Source organism: Gadus macrocephalus, chromosome 20, assembly GCF_031168955.1.
Source record: "Gadus macrocephalus chromosome 20, ASM3116895v1".
NCBI lineage: Eukaryota > Metazoa > Chordata > Actinopteri > Gadiformes > Gadidae > Gadus > Gadus macrocephalus.
In genome coordinates this window covers 19,758,395-19,774,623 of record NC_082401.1, presented here as the reverse complement: position 1 = coordinate 19,774,623, position 16,229 = coordinate 19,758,395, and the positions used below count along the sequence as shown (strand labels likewise).

Below are 16,229 nucleotides of genomic sequence, written 5' to 3'. Positions count from 1 at the left end.
ACCCCTTATGTTTTTTTTGACAAAGACAACAGTGTTACCCCATATGGTTTTTTTCATGACGACCAATAAAAAACAACAGTGTTACCCCTTATGGTTTTTTTCATGACGACCAATAAAAAACAACAGTGTTACCCCTTATGTTTTTTCTCATGACGACCAATAAAAACAACAGTGTTACCCCTTATGTTTTTTTTCATGACGACCAATAAAAAACGACAGTGTTACCCCTTATGTTTTTTTTCATGTCGACCAATAAAAAACCAGTGTTACCCCTTATGTTTTTTTTCATGACGACCAATAAAAAACGACAGTGTTACCCCTTATGTTTTTCTTCATGACGACCAATAAAAAAGAACAGTGTTACCCCTTATGTTTTTTTTCATGACGACCAATAAAAAACCACAGTGTTACCCCTTATGTTTTTTTTCATGACGAGTCCCCTTGTGGTTTTTTTCATGACGACCAAAGAAAAACAACAGTGTTACCCCCTATGTTTTATTTGGTAAATATCGACAGTTACCCCTTATGTTTATTTCATGACGACCAATAAAAAACAGCAGTCTTACCCCTTATGTTTTTTTTCATGACGACCAATAAAAACGACAGTGTTACCCCTTATTTTTTTTTTCATTACGGCCAATAAAAAACGACAGTGTAACACTGTCGTTTTTATCAAATGAAACATGAGGGGTGACACTGTCGTTTTTCTTTGGTAGTCACGAAAAAAACCATAAGGGGTAACACTGTTCCTTTTTTTTATTGGTCGTCATGAAAAAAAACATAAGGGGTAACACTGTTCCTTTTTTTATTGGTCGTCATGAAAAAAAACATAAGGGGTAACATTGTTGTTTTTTATTGGTCGTCATGAAAAAAAACATAAGGGGTAACCATGTTGTTTTTTATTGGTCGTCATGAAAAAAAACATAAAGGGGGTAACACTGTTGTTTTTTTTGGTCGTCATGAAAAAAAACATAAGGGAAATAATAGAAATACACACATACATTTTCATGTCATGTATATCCTCTTTATTGATGATTGATTAATGTGTATTGTCATCACCTCAGTGGTGCAGTGGGGTGCACTCTGCCTAACCCCCTGGAGACCGGGGTTCAAGCCCGGTTGATGACCGCTGTTGGAAGTTTCTTTTCTCTATTTCATGCGAATTATAAAGTCAAGTATAACCTTTGTGGTGTCTTGATGGTGCATTGTTAAGTTCGGAGGTTAACACTCTCAACAGCTCATGTTCCGATCCCTGCAAAAACGTTGACAGGGGTGCGACTGTCGTTTTTTTTGGTCAACATGGAAAAAACATGAGGGGTAACTCTTTCGTTTTTTATCGGCCGTCATGAAATAAATATAAGGGGAAAACACTGTCGATATTTATCAAATAAAACATCGGGGGTGACACTGTTTTTCTTTGGTCGTTATGAAAAAAAACACAAGGGGTAACACTGTCGTTTTTATCAAATGAAACATGAGGGGTAACACTGTCGTTTTTATCAAATGAAACATAAGGGGTAACACTGTCGTTTTTTATCAGTCATCAAGAAAAAAACAAGGGGTAACACTGTCGTTTTTTTTCATGACGACCAATAAAAAACGACAGAGGCCGCCAGGGGGGGGGTGCTGCAGCACCCTAAGCACCCCCACTTCCCACGTCCCTGCTCCTATTGGAACCTAATAGTGTGGTGCAATTTCACTAGAGGTCAGAGCGATTTCTTGTGGGCCTAATATTTTTTCCTCAAATATCCTCCTGAGCCAGAAATTAATAATTCATCCTTTATGCAAACGAACAACTCTGACCTAGATTTCAACCCCGATCAAATATGTATGGTGTTTAATCCACCCCCTGTACAGAATTACCACTTCTGAATAAATCCGCCCCAACCTTTATTTTCCATCTTCGTCAGAGAGCCTGTGTTCCAATCTCAACCAACAGCCGTCCATCTCCCTTCCTTCCGTCTGCTTTGTGGCGGCACTGTTCCCCAAGAAACCCCCTCCTTCTACATCAGACCAGGGGTAAAGATAACAAAACACAATATTCGCTTTCGAAACCACCTCCATTTAATCTTCCCCAGACAGGAAACTTCCACCAAAAAACCCATGATAAGTTCATCCTTCTGTGATCGTACCAGCAAAACAGGGTTCCCTCCCAAACGTTAGGTCAGGTTAGGTAAATATACCCGGGGACAATAGGACCATAGGTAAGGAAACATGAAGAGCTTTGAACAAATGTTCCACAAAAAATCGAAACAAACAGCCAATACTGACGTCATTGCAATGCAAACTTTACAAAAAAAACTACAAATCTTTAATGTTTAAAAATATATATTTTTCAAGTTTGAAAGCCTGCCTTGGGCCATGGGTGTGCACATGAGTATGATAGTAGGCCTACTATTCAACCACTTAAAGTTTGTATTCAACAATAGATCATTGGGTGGATTGCTAAGATTTTGTTAAACCGCTACTTTGGGTCAATTCATTTTCCAACTGCAAATGTGATGAGTGGTGAGAAGATTTAAGAGCTTGAAACACAGAAAGGACAGAGGCCTTCCTGGCTTGATTTACAGCTATGGACTTCAACAGTTGTTTTCAGCAGATGCTAAGGGTGGGAGCGAGAGGGCGTCAGGTTTATTCCCAGGCAATTAGATCCAGTTAAGGGTTGTGTCAATCAGTGGGTGCTATTGCGTGACCTGCAAACGATGCGTCGACGCAAGCATCTCCTCAGACAGACTCGTTCGTTACGTCTGTTGTCCGCTCTTTGACCACTAGCACACGCACACAAACATATTTAATGCAACACTCCGCCTCCCCTATCTCTCTCGCTCCTTTTTGCTCTCTCTCAAACACACACGCACACACACGCAAGCACACACTCACACGAACGCACACCCCCAAGCACAGAGTGATGCCTTTATGCTCTATAACATTCTCGACAGTATTTAGGTGTCTGATTGGTACAGGTTACCATAGAGTGCCAACAGAATACATGTTACACCTGTGAATGAACACCAGACAACGATAAACATACGTCCTGTTGTTTTCCCAGGACGAACAATGAAGCCAGCTCAACCGGGCCACTCCTCCCCCTCAATCATGCCAAAGACCCATGCATTATCATGTGTGCGATTCTCGTGTGCGAGTTCATTTCTTTAAGTGACCCTTGCATAGCTCTAATTAGAGGGTCAGAGGGTCTGTGGGCCCACAGCGTGTGGACTCCCGCTGGGAACACAGGAAGGAAGGGAGGGCCCCCTTCTGTCTGCCTAGACCTCCTCCTTGGTCAGCACGCAGTGTGTTCTGTGTACCTTGTTGCGTGTACCTATTCAACTCCCGTTCAAGAGTGCACACATCCTGTTTGGTGCTGAATGACCTCATGTCTGGGCGATGTAGGGCTGCCGTCGCTTGTGGAGGGCTTTGGGCTTCTGCTCACACTTAAGTGCCGTCTTTATGCTCTTACTAATAAGTGGAAGCAGATGACGCGTTCATGTGATGTTTACCCCCATGTCAAGTCCTGGACGACTTGGCAGTAACATACCATGTTTTAAGTAGGGTTGTGATGAAGGGACATTGGAGTTTTTTAAATGCATTTTTTTTTGCAGCAACGAATGTAATTTCACAGAGTGCATGGCTTTGAGGTCATGCAATATTGTGGTTCAATATTTTTTATAATATTTTCTAGAGCGATTCGATTGGCTAAAAATAAGTTTTTTTCCAACCCAAAAAATCCAGAACCCAGATGGCCATTTTTTTTTTTTAAAGCTATCTGATTGGCAAAAGAATAAAGCTTTTTCAAGAAATCGTATAGGCTGAATTTTTATTTTTTTTTTCAAGCGATCCGATTGGCCAAAAAATATTTGATTAGAGCTATCTGATAGACAAAAAAATTATAGTTTTTTCGACTGATCTGATAGGTTAAAACGTATTTTTTTTTAACCATTTAATTGTATCAAGAAATAATATTTTTTTAGAACCTTTGGCAACCTTTTGCCATCAGATTGGCTAAAAAATATATATTTTTCAAGTGACCCAAATGAAAAGATAAAAATTATAGAGCGAACCGATTGGCAAAAAAAATTCATTCATTCATGCTATCTGATAGGCGAAGAATAGGGTTATTTTGACTGATCTGATGGGCTAAAAAATATATATTTGATAGAGCTATTGATTTGTTGAGAAAACTTTATTTTTCGCCCTTTTAGTGGGAACTGATTGGCTAAAAAATAATTTTTTTCAACCGATCTGATTGGCTAAAAAATTGCTTTTTCGACTGATCTGATGGGCTAAAAATATAATATTTTTATAGCGGTATGATTGGCAAAAAAAAGTATTTTTTCGAGCCATCAGATTGGCTACAAAAAAGTATTTTTTCGAGGCCTCAGATTGGCCAAAAAAATATTTTTATAAAGCAATCTAATTGGCAAAAAAAATAAAAAATCCTCAAGGTTTCTTAATGGATTAAAAAATATACTTTTTCGAGTGATCCTATTTGCTAATTTATTTTGAGGGATCTGATTGGCAAAGAAATTTGAAAAAATATAAAGATCGGATTGACAATTTTTTTCTTTTTTTTTACCTGATTGGTATAATATCTGATTTGCAATAAAACACACTTTGTGGAGCGATCCTATTGGCACTTCGGATCACTAAAAAATATTTGGCTAATTGGCTAAAAATTATTAGTTTTTCGACTGATATGATTTGCTATTTTTTATTTTTTTGAAAGAGCAAACTGATTAGCTAAACATTTTTAAAATCGCACGATCAGCCTTTAGCCACATAAATTGAGGTCCCCACACACAAACGCCTGATATATAACAATCATATTTCGAATTGATAAATAATTTTGGTGCCAGTGAAACAAGAAATACCATAACCGTCAGCTTAACATTGTGTTTCTATGTCAAATATAAATTATTGTTAGGCTCCGCTACGTCCGAAATGGTTCACTTTCGTGTTAGCCACCTTAGGCTAGAGGGGATGGAATACTCACACTCTAGCCTCAACGGTAATCAATGAGACCACAGGAAAATATAACAAGCGGGTTTCAAATGAATCTGTTGATTCTGAAAAAAGAAGAAATTACATTGATAATCTGTTTCGATATATTGGAAGATCAAAGTGTGGGAAACGGAAAGGGGGGGGGGGGGTTGTAGTATTTTGCCTCGGTCCTCCGTATCAACAGTAGGGCTAGAACAGAGCGAAAAGACCGTTTCCGGTCCGGTTTCCGTTTCATTTATAAAATGCAGATTTACAAAATGCCAAATAAATCACGACATAAACTGCATTTCCCTACAATACTTGATGAGGAACATCAACGAACACCACTAACCACTCGATGAGTTTCACATTTCTGAAAACAAAGGTTGAGGGGTGATTGTGAATGCCCATAGCCAGCCATTATGAGGCAGGCAGGGGCGATTCGAAATTAGCCAAATACTGGAGACGACACCAATAATCTAAATTTCGGTGTTAACCGACTGTATTTCATCCTACACAAACCAGAAAGGGGGCTCAATGTTCAAAATACCGGAATTGCCCTTTAACGGTTAAGAGAAAGAAAATTATGACATCCCATTTGTTATGCGCCGGCCTGACAGGTGTTGGATCATAATCACCTTTACAATACAGGGACATGGTGAAGAGTTGAATGAGTACTTTTATTCTAATGTTAACAAAATACACCTGAACGCATTTATTTTTTACTCGTATTGATTGGATGAAAAGCCGGTCAATATTTTCTATGTCACAAGCATTGCATCAAAGCTATTTCCCAAGACTATCAAAACTGCCACTTTGATTTGATGTTTAATGATTGTAGATTTCTATGGCAGCCAGTCAAATTAATTCATCAGTTGTGTCAACACAGCGACTTGATAGTTAATGACAAGAATGGATAGCAAATGTTATATTCCAATATTAAAACCACAGGACTTATAATATCCAAATTCCTTCAATTTTAAAAGAAACAATACCAGCCACAAGGTAATACAATATTTTATTGCATTTCATGTGGGAACAAAGGGCTATAAGAATACTCTTATTTAAAAATAAACTTAATCTACACCCTTTTGTTTTACACCAGCACTGCTTTTACCATCCAACAAATAGACTAGACTAGACTCTACTTCAGTCTCGGCATGAGAAGGCAACAAGAATAGATGGCGCTTGTGGAAGGTTGCTTCAGCCCGTCATACCGGGGCGAAAGCGAATCCACATGTGAAGCAAACAATGACGAGGTAATTTCAAGAAAACCAGCTCCCTTTTCAATTCAATAGTCACTCAACCTGTTGGGAGGGGAAGAAGCAGCTCAACCACCAACAGTCCAGAGGTAGACGGCACTTCAGTTTGGTAAATAAATATCAACGGATGTTCAAACTTCAAATGATTATTATCAAAATAAAGAATGTGCACGTGGGCAGAGTCAGTCACAGTCTTAATAATTATCATTAAATATGAGAGTTGTGGCGTGTATGGCAAGTTGGGATGTCCGGGGAACTGTATTGCTTAGCTTATTAACAAAATGTTGACATTCGGGCGACTTCAATTTTAGTTCATAATTGTTTTCATTATCTATATCTATCTTGGGGCCTAAATATATAGGGGGTGGTAACTCAATCAATCTCTTGATGAAAAATCCCACCAAAAAAATCAGAAGCTCTCTACGAAAAAGAAAACGAAAAAAAAAAGAGGCATCATCGTCCACAAATGAACTTTATCCTCAGACAAGAGTCTTTTTATATATGTAATCTCCCCTCTCAGGAAAAGCATTCAGTTCCCCTGTAGCATCTTCATGACTGGGCTGTCGGCCGGTGCGTCTGTGAACATGGTCCCCACGAACACGTGCGTGCCCCACAGCGTGTGTCGGATCACCTTGCAGCAGCCCAGGTCCTCGATCTGGAAGCCCAGGTGGCGGTAGCGCTCGTCCGTCTCAAAGAGTGTGTTGTTGGTGTACGAGCCGAAGAACTGGAGGGCGAGACAGTGCGGAGGTTAGAAAGGGAGAGTCCGGATTCCTCTGGACAAGTCCTGATTTCTCTTGACAACTTTGGACGACTGTAGAACAGGGTTGTGTGAATATTATGAATGTATCACTTTTTTTTTTTCTTTTTTTTTTTTATAATCAGCTTTTATATTACAAATAACTTAACTTATGAGATTTAACCCGCAGTACATTTTTTCGCCTCAATAAAAAAACAAAACAGCATCTTAAAATTTACGGTAATCTTTGATACAAAGCAATACTAAGCAAATATGCTTCATTTGTTTGGTCGGACTAACTACAAACTACTCAGGGATTCAACCGGATTCAGTCTTCTGTTTGAACCTGGCCAGCGGAGTATCACGAAATGGTCTTGTGAGGAAGGCTGTGGCTCTCATGGCTGTGCCGTCTTACCGCCAGGCCGGAGCAGGGGTCGATGAAGTCAGCCCAGTAGCCTGCCGTCTGCAGGGCATAGCAGATCTCTTTTGCTCCAGCAATGAACTAAAGAAACAAGGAGAACCGGGCAATGTTATGGGAACCTCCAGACTCAACATTAGTCTCTGCTTTCCATCCAATAAGAATTCTCAACTGAGCTTTGAGCGTTAGCTAATGCTTTTTTCCTGCACTCATTAGTAATCTTTTTAATATATTTTCTGAATCCTACTTATCTGAGTCTATAACAGAGCTGCACCAAACAACCTTTTCCACAGGACTTTGAACGGTTTCAAGGAACAAAAAACAAAAAAAGGCTATTTTACCAGGAACACAAAACCCACACACCAAAAACAAAAGCATTTTAAAGTGCTGGAACATAACGGTACATTTTTCATTCATCTGAAAACGTTTAATAATTATGTTATTTTGTCAATATAGCGTGCTGGGCAAATGACATCCCGTTTCACACTGTGATGAACGTACGTCACAAGCCGATTAGAGTCTGGCTCAGGGCAGACCCTTATTCATTTGTTCGTTCAGTCTGATAGTTAATAGCCACCAGAATGTTATTTGATGTCTACCGGCTTTTCAAAGTTCAATTCTTCGGCGGGAGCGCGAGCTAGCAATAACACAGCACAAGCTCCCATGATTATTCTCCAAGATTAGGCTATTCATGCACTGGGTTAACATGCATCCCGTCGGCTCATAGCAAACAGTTCATTTCCAGGCACTGCTTTTCCACATGCTGTTCTGAGCCGTTTGAAGGCTAAATGATGCAAACGAGGGCAGTCAAGGCGGGTCAGCCGTGCACTAGGACCGGTTCCCAGACCCAAGGCATGTTAAGCAGACGGTTAATAACGCTCTTCATCACAAACACGCACCGCACTGCTCTCACACACACGCCTGTAATCTCCCTCTAATAGGCTGCACACACACGGGGAGACGCCGTACGCCAAAAGGGAAGACATGCAAGATAATGTCAGCCGAATGTCCTGCCTGAATCACCCGAGAGCCGGTTCATGTTTGTGCGCTTCGACTACTTCCATAGAATCTTGGCTCGCAGGACTCTTAACATGGTGTAGCTTATGGTTTATGACTATGAATATATATGGTTCTCATAGCAGGGTATCATGGTGAGAGCTCATCCTCTCTCCAGAAAGCACATAACAGGAATGGCTTTGTCTATCAAAGTTGCTGCAATTTGAACTTTTTTTGGAGCATGAGGCAATGCATACATTGTGATGAGAAACCTCATCAGGTGACGATTCAAGCATGTTTTTTACACTGCAGGGCTTTGACAGCTCCTGTTTAAGTCCAAACTGACATTTGCTTCATGCGACAAAGTTCTAGCGCCAAAGCGACCAAATCAAGATGAAGCAATTTGTCTCGAGAGAATGTGTCAAATTTATGAATGAGAAGAAACAGAATGTAGGTAGGTCTGTTAAATTCATCTCTAGGTTTAATACACATAAATCATGAGAGAACGCCGTACTAAACTCACCTTCTCAAGCATCTGTTCTCTCTCCTCGTCTACCTTCTCACTCCAGGAAGTCATGTCATTCTTGGTCTTCTGGGTAACCGTGACGACCATCATGCCGACGGTTGGTGCATCAGGGAACATGGAACGGAAATCTAGGAGTTAAATAGTAGAGAGATTAGAGTTGTGGTTTGCTTTGTTGTAATTTAGCTCCCCCTTGTGGACATACCTTGAATGTTAAACATGAGATAATGCTTCTATTGGCTTTTTAGGCCTGAATTAGACGCAAGCTCAACTACAGTTTCAATGTCTGAAAGATGTCTAATACAACAGTCCCTGGGCAAAACTGCTCATCTTGGACTGCTCCAGGTGCACTGGTCAGGCTGACCCTGATTGATTGTTACCTAACATTGCTGACAAAGTGGTCAATGTGAGGATGTGTGTGAAAATGAATGTACTGGTAATAGTATAGCGATAATACAATAAATGCATCAAATATAAATAGATCAATACAACTTCAATTAAATATCCTCTATAAATGTTTTCAATTTTTTGTGTCAGTGTCAGTTTGTTGAACCCATCAAAAGTCTCACACGTGTCCCGTTGTGGAATGTCACGTTTAAGGTTCAGTGCTCCCAACAACAACCATAATGCTGAACAAAACAAGTGTAACTGTTATGGATGAGTCGGTCGCGACCGATTCGTTCACAACGAACGAATCCCGAACGTGAACGACAAGAACTGCTTCCCCAAAACAAGAAGAACTGGTTCTTTGATTCTTTTTTTTTTTAACATAAAACAAAAATATGGTCACGTAAATAAAATATACAAACGAACAAAGCTTCGTCTCCCCGCGACATATATTGATTGAGTCTACAACGTTCTCAAAGATTCAGCCAATGAGAGGTAGCAGTGGTGTTGCCATGGCACCTGGGTAAACAAATGACAAGGCGGTACCGTCGAATATGCGCGCTTTCTCTGTCTGAGTATCTTGGGTCATACCATTCGACATGGGGCCTCTCATATATCCCCCTACATTTCCGAAAATAGACTTGATTATTGGATAAACGCATTTCCCAATCCCAGGAGTCTTTGTTCCATTCTATGTAAATTCAAGAACAAACAAAGAAATTAAACTGCAGTTCGTATTTTTATTTATGACCATGAAAGTTCTGTAATGCCTGAATAATGACGAATTAAATGTAAAGAAAAAAAAACAAAACATGAATGACATATAGAGAGTAAGCAAGTGGTATAAATATTGGTGGGACGTTTGGTTATACTATATAGTATATCTTGTCGATTTTCTCGGGGGGTAGAGCCTAGATGTCGCTTAAATTATGCTCAGGGCCGTCACGCGGGGGGGGGGGGGGGGGCAGACACCAAATTACGTAATCTGACGTAACGAACGAACCAAAACGAACGAATCAAACGAATCGTTATAGTGAACTGAACTGAAAGAACTAGTTCCCGGAAAAGAATCATTTTGCCCATCCCTAGTAACTGTACCTTTCTTGAGCAGGTCGGGGCAGGACTGAATGGCACACTCTACGTTGGAGGTAGCAAAGTACTGCTCTGCTCTGTTTACCAACTGTGGTGAAACGGGGCTGTCACTCCCCTGAAACATACACAAACAACCAACAACATCAGAGGAAGAAGAACCTCGACATGTCCAGGGGGGAACAAAGGTAACCAAGTTCATTTGAAATAAACTAAATTAAGCTCAACAGGCTGTTTTAAATTGACATGTTGCATAAGAAGCAGGAGAAGAAACATGGCAGAGGCAGGGGGAAGTTATTCAAAGTACTGTGTGGTTGATCTACTCTACCTACTGACTACTAATGACAAAGTAAATTATGAAACAAAGTTAAGTACAACTTTAATCAAACATTTTTAAACATCAATGATCAGTTTCGGGACAACAATGACGAGATTGAAGAACCATACATTGATGTCAAAAGTGTCCAACTAAGTCAAAAGTGTCCAACTAAGTCATCGCCTCGTGTCAGGCGAGGCGATGAGCCTTGAATCGATTCTTCCAGACAAGCATACTCTACTTACGCAGAACTCTCCGACAAACTGGGCCAGTATGAACTCGTGCCGCTCACTGTTGGACGGCGCCGACAGGACGTCGGGGACGGTGCTGTGGACTGGGGTCTTCTTCTGGCCCGCCGTCCCCTCCATGTGGCAGTCGAACCCTGCGTTACCAGGCAGCTGGAAGCGCTGGTCCTGAGGAGCGAAGGGACCCATGGACTCGTCCGGCCAAACCGTCCTGGGGCCTAGCACAGAACAGGAACGCACAATGATGGCACAGAAGAAGGACCATTACCCTCCCCTCTCATAGTCCTCAATAGGGTTGATGCCAAGGACTGTCATGGATGAAACATGATATAGATAAATAGATAGATATATCTATATAGATCAATATGTAAGCTGCTTATTACGTCACGGGTGGCAGTGGGTGCTCTTGTGGAAAACACAGATATCACAGTCATTAGTAAAGTAAGTGACGGAGAGGAAAATGGAACACAATAAGGATGATGTGTGACATATCCATCTCTTTGACTGGAGACAGGGCACCCACACGCACATTTGGGAAACTCCAAAATCCTATTTCATGTCCATCCAAGCAATGTCTTATCGCCACAGCTCTTCCAGAAGAGAACAGTGTGTGAGTGTGTGAGTGAGTGTGTGCGAGAGTGTTTACCCATATCAGGAGGGACGACCGCTACGTTTGGCTCATCGGAGCCAGAGGAACCAGCAGCAGAGAAGGCCCGGGACCCCGCGACGCGCACACGCCCCACCAGAACATGAAGCCCTGGAAGGTAGCTCACCAGCCTGGCTCTGTTGCGGAGCACCTGGGGGAGGTTAGCGAAAGCTTTAGTCCGCTCCATACGTATAAAAACGCAAAGTTGTATTTGAATTCACATTTAGGGCATTTAGCAGATGCTTTCATCCAAAGTGACTTAAAATAAGTACATGCGTCATTCCCCGTAGAAAACAAAGATTGCTAGGATAAGATTCTACACGGTGCTTGAATGCGGTCTATTTTACCACAGGTTTATTATGTTTCCTCACGTTGCATCATTCCCTGCCTCACGCTTGTCACACAGATAGGTATTGTCATCAGAAAGGAAACTAACAAAATCCCTAATAATACATCATATGTAACGTTAGCCTATCATTATTAGTGAGTGACTTACAGTGGCCATTCTGGCGGGGTTGTCCCTCCGATTATCCACTGGTGTTTTGATCTGTAACAAGTTCAGATGCAATGTTAAATGACCTTCGATTAACCATCGCTAGATAACTGGAATAGTCTCTTTGCAGGCTAGTGAAATTAAATACATGTTTAATGAGAGCAAACGAGTTCAACGTTTTGCCATGGACACGTCCATGGCAAAATGTTATTTTACAATGTTATGATGTGCTAAGTACCCATTACGCTATGTGTGTAACACCAAGACCGCTGATTGACCGGTTGTTGCATCAGCCTTATATAATAGTTGCTATACGTATCAAATTAACATCTTATATGCATACACATGTGTGTAAATTTTTGATCGGTAGAGTAACGTTGGCGTTTGTGTAACATTAGAACATTGGAAAAGTGAAAAAGGTAAAGTGCAGACCAAATTGTTGGAATTAGAAAGGACCCAAACATACCTGCTAACCGATCCGAAAATAGGTTATTGAAGGAAAATATTGAACGGAATATCATAGATTGATAGTTTCACAGCATAGATTGAACTAGATCGCAATCAGGTGGCTAACAACAGTGCATTCACCTTGTAGTGTTCTACATATGCGCCATTTTTGAAGGGTGCCCTGAAAGGACAAACCATACGAAGCTCCGGAATTAGACTTCCAATAGTAATACTGTTTCAACCGGCACCGCTAGATGGCAATGTTGTACCACTTAGAAGTAGGACATTGCCTTTAAGGAGACATATTATGGCGTTTTCACAACAAGTAAACATAGTATTTGAGTTCCAGAAATCATGTTTTTGAAGCTGTTTGCTGGAAATAGCTTTTAGGAAAGAAAATCTCGCCTACCGCTATTCCCCTCTGTTTCAGTCCCTTCAGAATGCGCTGTTTCTGGTGTCTGTAGCTTTAATGCAAATGAGCTGCTGCCCATTGACCAATGAGCTGTCAGACTGAACCACAGCATGGAGGAGAAGGGATTGTTGCCATTTGTGGACTCCTGGAGCTCTATATCTATGTAATATAATATAATAATGATAATATTATATATGGGTATTTATATAATATTATATCTAATATCACAGCCAAAAGCTATGTGCGCCTCGGATGACATTATGAATCATAAAGACTGCGTCTGACGTCTCTGGCACTTTCACAACAAGTAATGACTCGTAGTGGGGGATTGATGTGCGAGTGGTTGAGAAGAATTAGTGGAAAGGAACTTTGGCCTTGACTCTATGAAGTCGGCTGCCGCCGAGTTCCCCCCGCCGGAGCTGCTCATTCACTGGTCCACAAAATCTTAGCTATGCTTTGATTGGAGGGGAGTGGGGAAGTGGGAGGTAATATTCAACTGTGCCTTTCTTCCGTACATGATCCAAAAAATCATGTACAGACTTTTTTCAAAGTTTGTATGCGTGTGGGAGCACCACACACCAGAGACCCAAAACAACACCCCAAATCCCAGGAAAAGTATTGTTTTAATAATATGTCCCCTTTAAGACTGTATCCTACTATACTACCGTTCATTTGTGGACCTCGAAGGTTTTAAATAGTCGATACTTACCAAAACATCATTGCATCTAATATACAAACTCATACTAGGGAAATTAGGCTATATTCTCAACTCAAAATTATCTAATCTTTTATTCTATTGCGCATCAACTCAGCATGTAAATGGTGTAATAGTGAAGAGAGTGATAAGAGAAATCTGGCATCCACTGATATGGTGAAATAGCCAATCCGTTCTGAAATCCCCTATCCCCTGCAAAGCACCAAGGGAAATATTACAAAATACTTTGAGAACATACTGTTATCAGCGAATTCTTTTCACTGCCGGTCAACCACAAGCAGTACCATCTCAAAGTAGTCATCCTTTTAGCATTTTGGACAAGGCAATGCATGTGTGTGTTTTGCTAAACTAGTAGAAATGCACTTGCTTGTTTGTTGTCGTTGACTTTTATTTTATGTATCATTTGTCTTTCCCATGCACTGTAATGTTGGACCATGCAAAGAAAGATAATTATTTTAATTTAATTGACTTGATAGCGGGCCTATTCCATTTTGTAATCAAACTCTTCTGGTGAAGTATTGATCAACCTATTAAACCTATCAACCTATTAACCATTAAGGTATTGGTATATAGCTTGATACATGATTTAGGATTATCAGGTTTATAATGCCCTTGGTTGAGTACGGGCCAACGCTCATTTAGATCTTAAATAACCCACCTTCTGCCAATAATTCACTTGTAATGATTGGACACCCTATGTGTAGCACGCAGTCTGTCCTGCGCCCGCCATTATGAATGTAACTCTGCTGCTATGCTAATTAGATCCTCCAGACGTTGGGTTCTGCTCCACCTGTTGCATGACTCGTGGCATGGGTCACAATCTGACAGGAGACGATGACGTCATCCTCTGCCTCCAGTCCATTCATCGCCACGCTCACAAGCAGGCAACAGGGACACGGCGTCATTGGGCGTGCAGATGGTGTACCTCCAGCGGAAAGATTGAGGCAAACTATTGCTTTCCGTTACACTTTGACCTTCCGCTCGGACAATGTGTTCCTAAGGGAGCTGCATGCCTGGACAATGGCCAGATGATCAACGCATGGCCCGACTTAAAGTGTGATGTCAGACATGTTTGAGGAAACTCCTCGAATGGCTGCCCTATAGCAACACATTATAAAGGGTAATAAACAAAGTACTTATTATATGATATTTGTGTCTCAATATCTCAAGTAGTAAAGAATTGGGTTGAGGCCCAATGTAGAGATGATGATTCATGGTTATTGTTAATGGTTACCGGTCATTCTAGAACACATGTGTATGACTGGGCATTTTAAGATGAAACGACACACTGTATAAACTGTATAGACCATACCATTTTGGGGACGAGCCTTGCTCATGTCCCATAATCAGAAATATAGTTGAATCTGCAAATACAAAAACATATGTGTTTTTACAATCCAACCATCCAACCCACGGAAGTAAACCTCATGAATGCGTTCCAACAGAAACACGATTAATTGAAAACCAACCAGATAAAACACCACAATGTGTATCCCAGGAGGGATAGACCATTACGGTACATCATGTGATACATAAACGCAGACCTCTGCAAACCTAAAAGTCATCCATCTTGGATCTTGGATCATTCGTTATTAAAGCGTGGACTGCAGCGTAGTTGATGGGGGGACCGCTGCTGCTGGAGGCTCTAAAACCACTCAGTGGGCTGATTAAAGTAATGCGCTTGTAAATTGTCAGCAATTACCTGGAGGTATTTCATAGGAGGTACGCTCCCCCCCTGCAGCAGATGCCCTGCCATCTGTTCCTGTACTGTAGAGATATAGCATGACCGTTGAGCTGTATCATGTCTGTTGAAATACTAGAATTTTTCGTATTGCTTCTAGCTCCTGAAGGTCTATAATCTGCTTTCTTTAGGGGTATTTGTTTCGTGTTTATTGTAATTAAGTCCAACCAAAAGCCTGTTTTCTGTAAGGGTATTAATGGGTTTCTAACTATCAGTAGTCCCTATGGACTGAGGGTGAACGAATGCTCTGCCTTACTCTCTATTGTGGGAAAATAAGGAAAAGGAAACTTGCTAAATTTGCTCTTTCTTAACAATCTTATTCTCATTCTTGGGAGGCCAGCACAAATGATTTATGTGAAGCTTGGATGATCAATCAAATTATACATGCTTTTGTGTTCAGAGAATTGCAAAAAAAAAAAAGCTTTTTCACAGGGAAAGAAATTATTAAACAATCTCACTATGAATTCAGGGACAAGCAAAAGGCTTGAAAAATTCCAAGAAAGAAAACAAGAAACGTATTTTGGTTCTAAGTAAAGGGGTATGATTAACAAAATGCTGCAGTACGTATAGCCCACCACCTGCTGTGGTTTTGTGGTCTGGTTTGGTAAGCTAGGTGGCTGATTTGAGCTCTTTGAACCATGACTGGTAAATTACTGGCCCTGACTCTTGGCTGAAAAAAATAGGCTTCAAGCTTAATGTGATGCCTGTCAATCATGCAGGGGCGTAGCCAATGGATTGGCACAGGTGGCACCAATAGAAATAGATATAGAAGAGTTGAAATTGTATTTTCTGTTTTATGGATAGGCACACAAACAACACAACATAA

At 40.8% G+C, this 16,229-nt stretch overlaps 1 protein-coding gene across 1 annotated transcript; it reads right to left on the bottom strand.

The window, feature by feature from the left end:
* Positions 1–5,976: 5,976 nt before the first annotated feature.
* Positions 5,977–12,731, bottom strand: mmadhcb (metabolism of cobalamin associated Db). Its single transcript, XM_060039836.1, has 9 exons — positions 12,555–12,731; positions 12,092–12,142; positions 11,596–11,746; positions 10,950–11,167; positions 10,398–10,506; positions 8,913–9,043; positions 7,391–7,477; positions 6,699–6,963; positions 5,977–6,655 (listed from the first exon to the last, which is right to left on the bottom strand). The coding sequence occupies exons 2-8, from the start codon at positions 12,098–12,100 to the stop codon at positions 6,769–6,771; spliced, it is 900 nt and encodes a 299-aa protein (XP_059895819.1). The 5' UTR covers positions 12,101–12,142; positions 12,555–12,731; the 3' UTR covers positions 5,977–6,655; positions 6,699–6,768.
* Positions 12,732–16,229: the final 3,498 nt, after the last annotated feature.

Bases quoted from the DNA above. Each gene is read 5' to 3' on its own strand.
- mmadhcb (XM_060039836.1), bottom strand. The intron at 9,044-10,397 runs GTACAGTTACTA...TTTAACTCCTAG, and splicing joins CCCCGACCTGCTCAAGAAAG to ATTTCCGTTCCATGTTCCCT. The intron at 6,964-7,390 runs GTAAGACGGCAC...CTCGCCCTCCAG, and splicing joins ACCCCTGCTCCGGCCTGGCG to TTCTTCGGCTCGTACACCAA.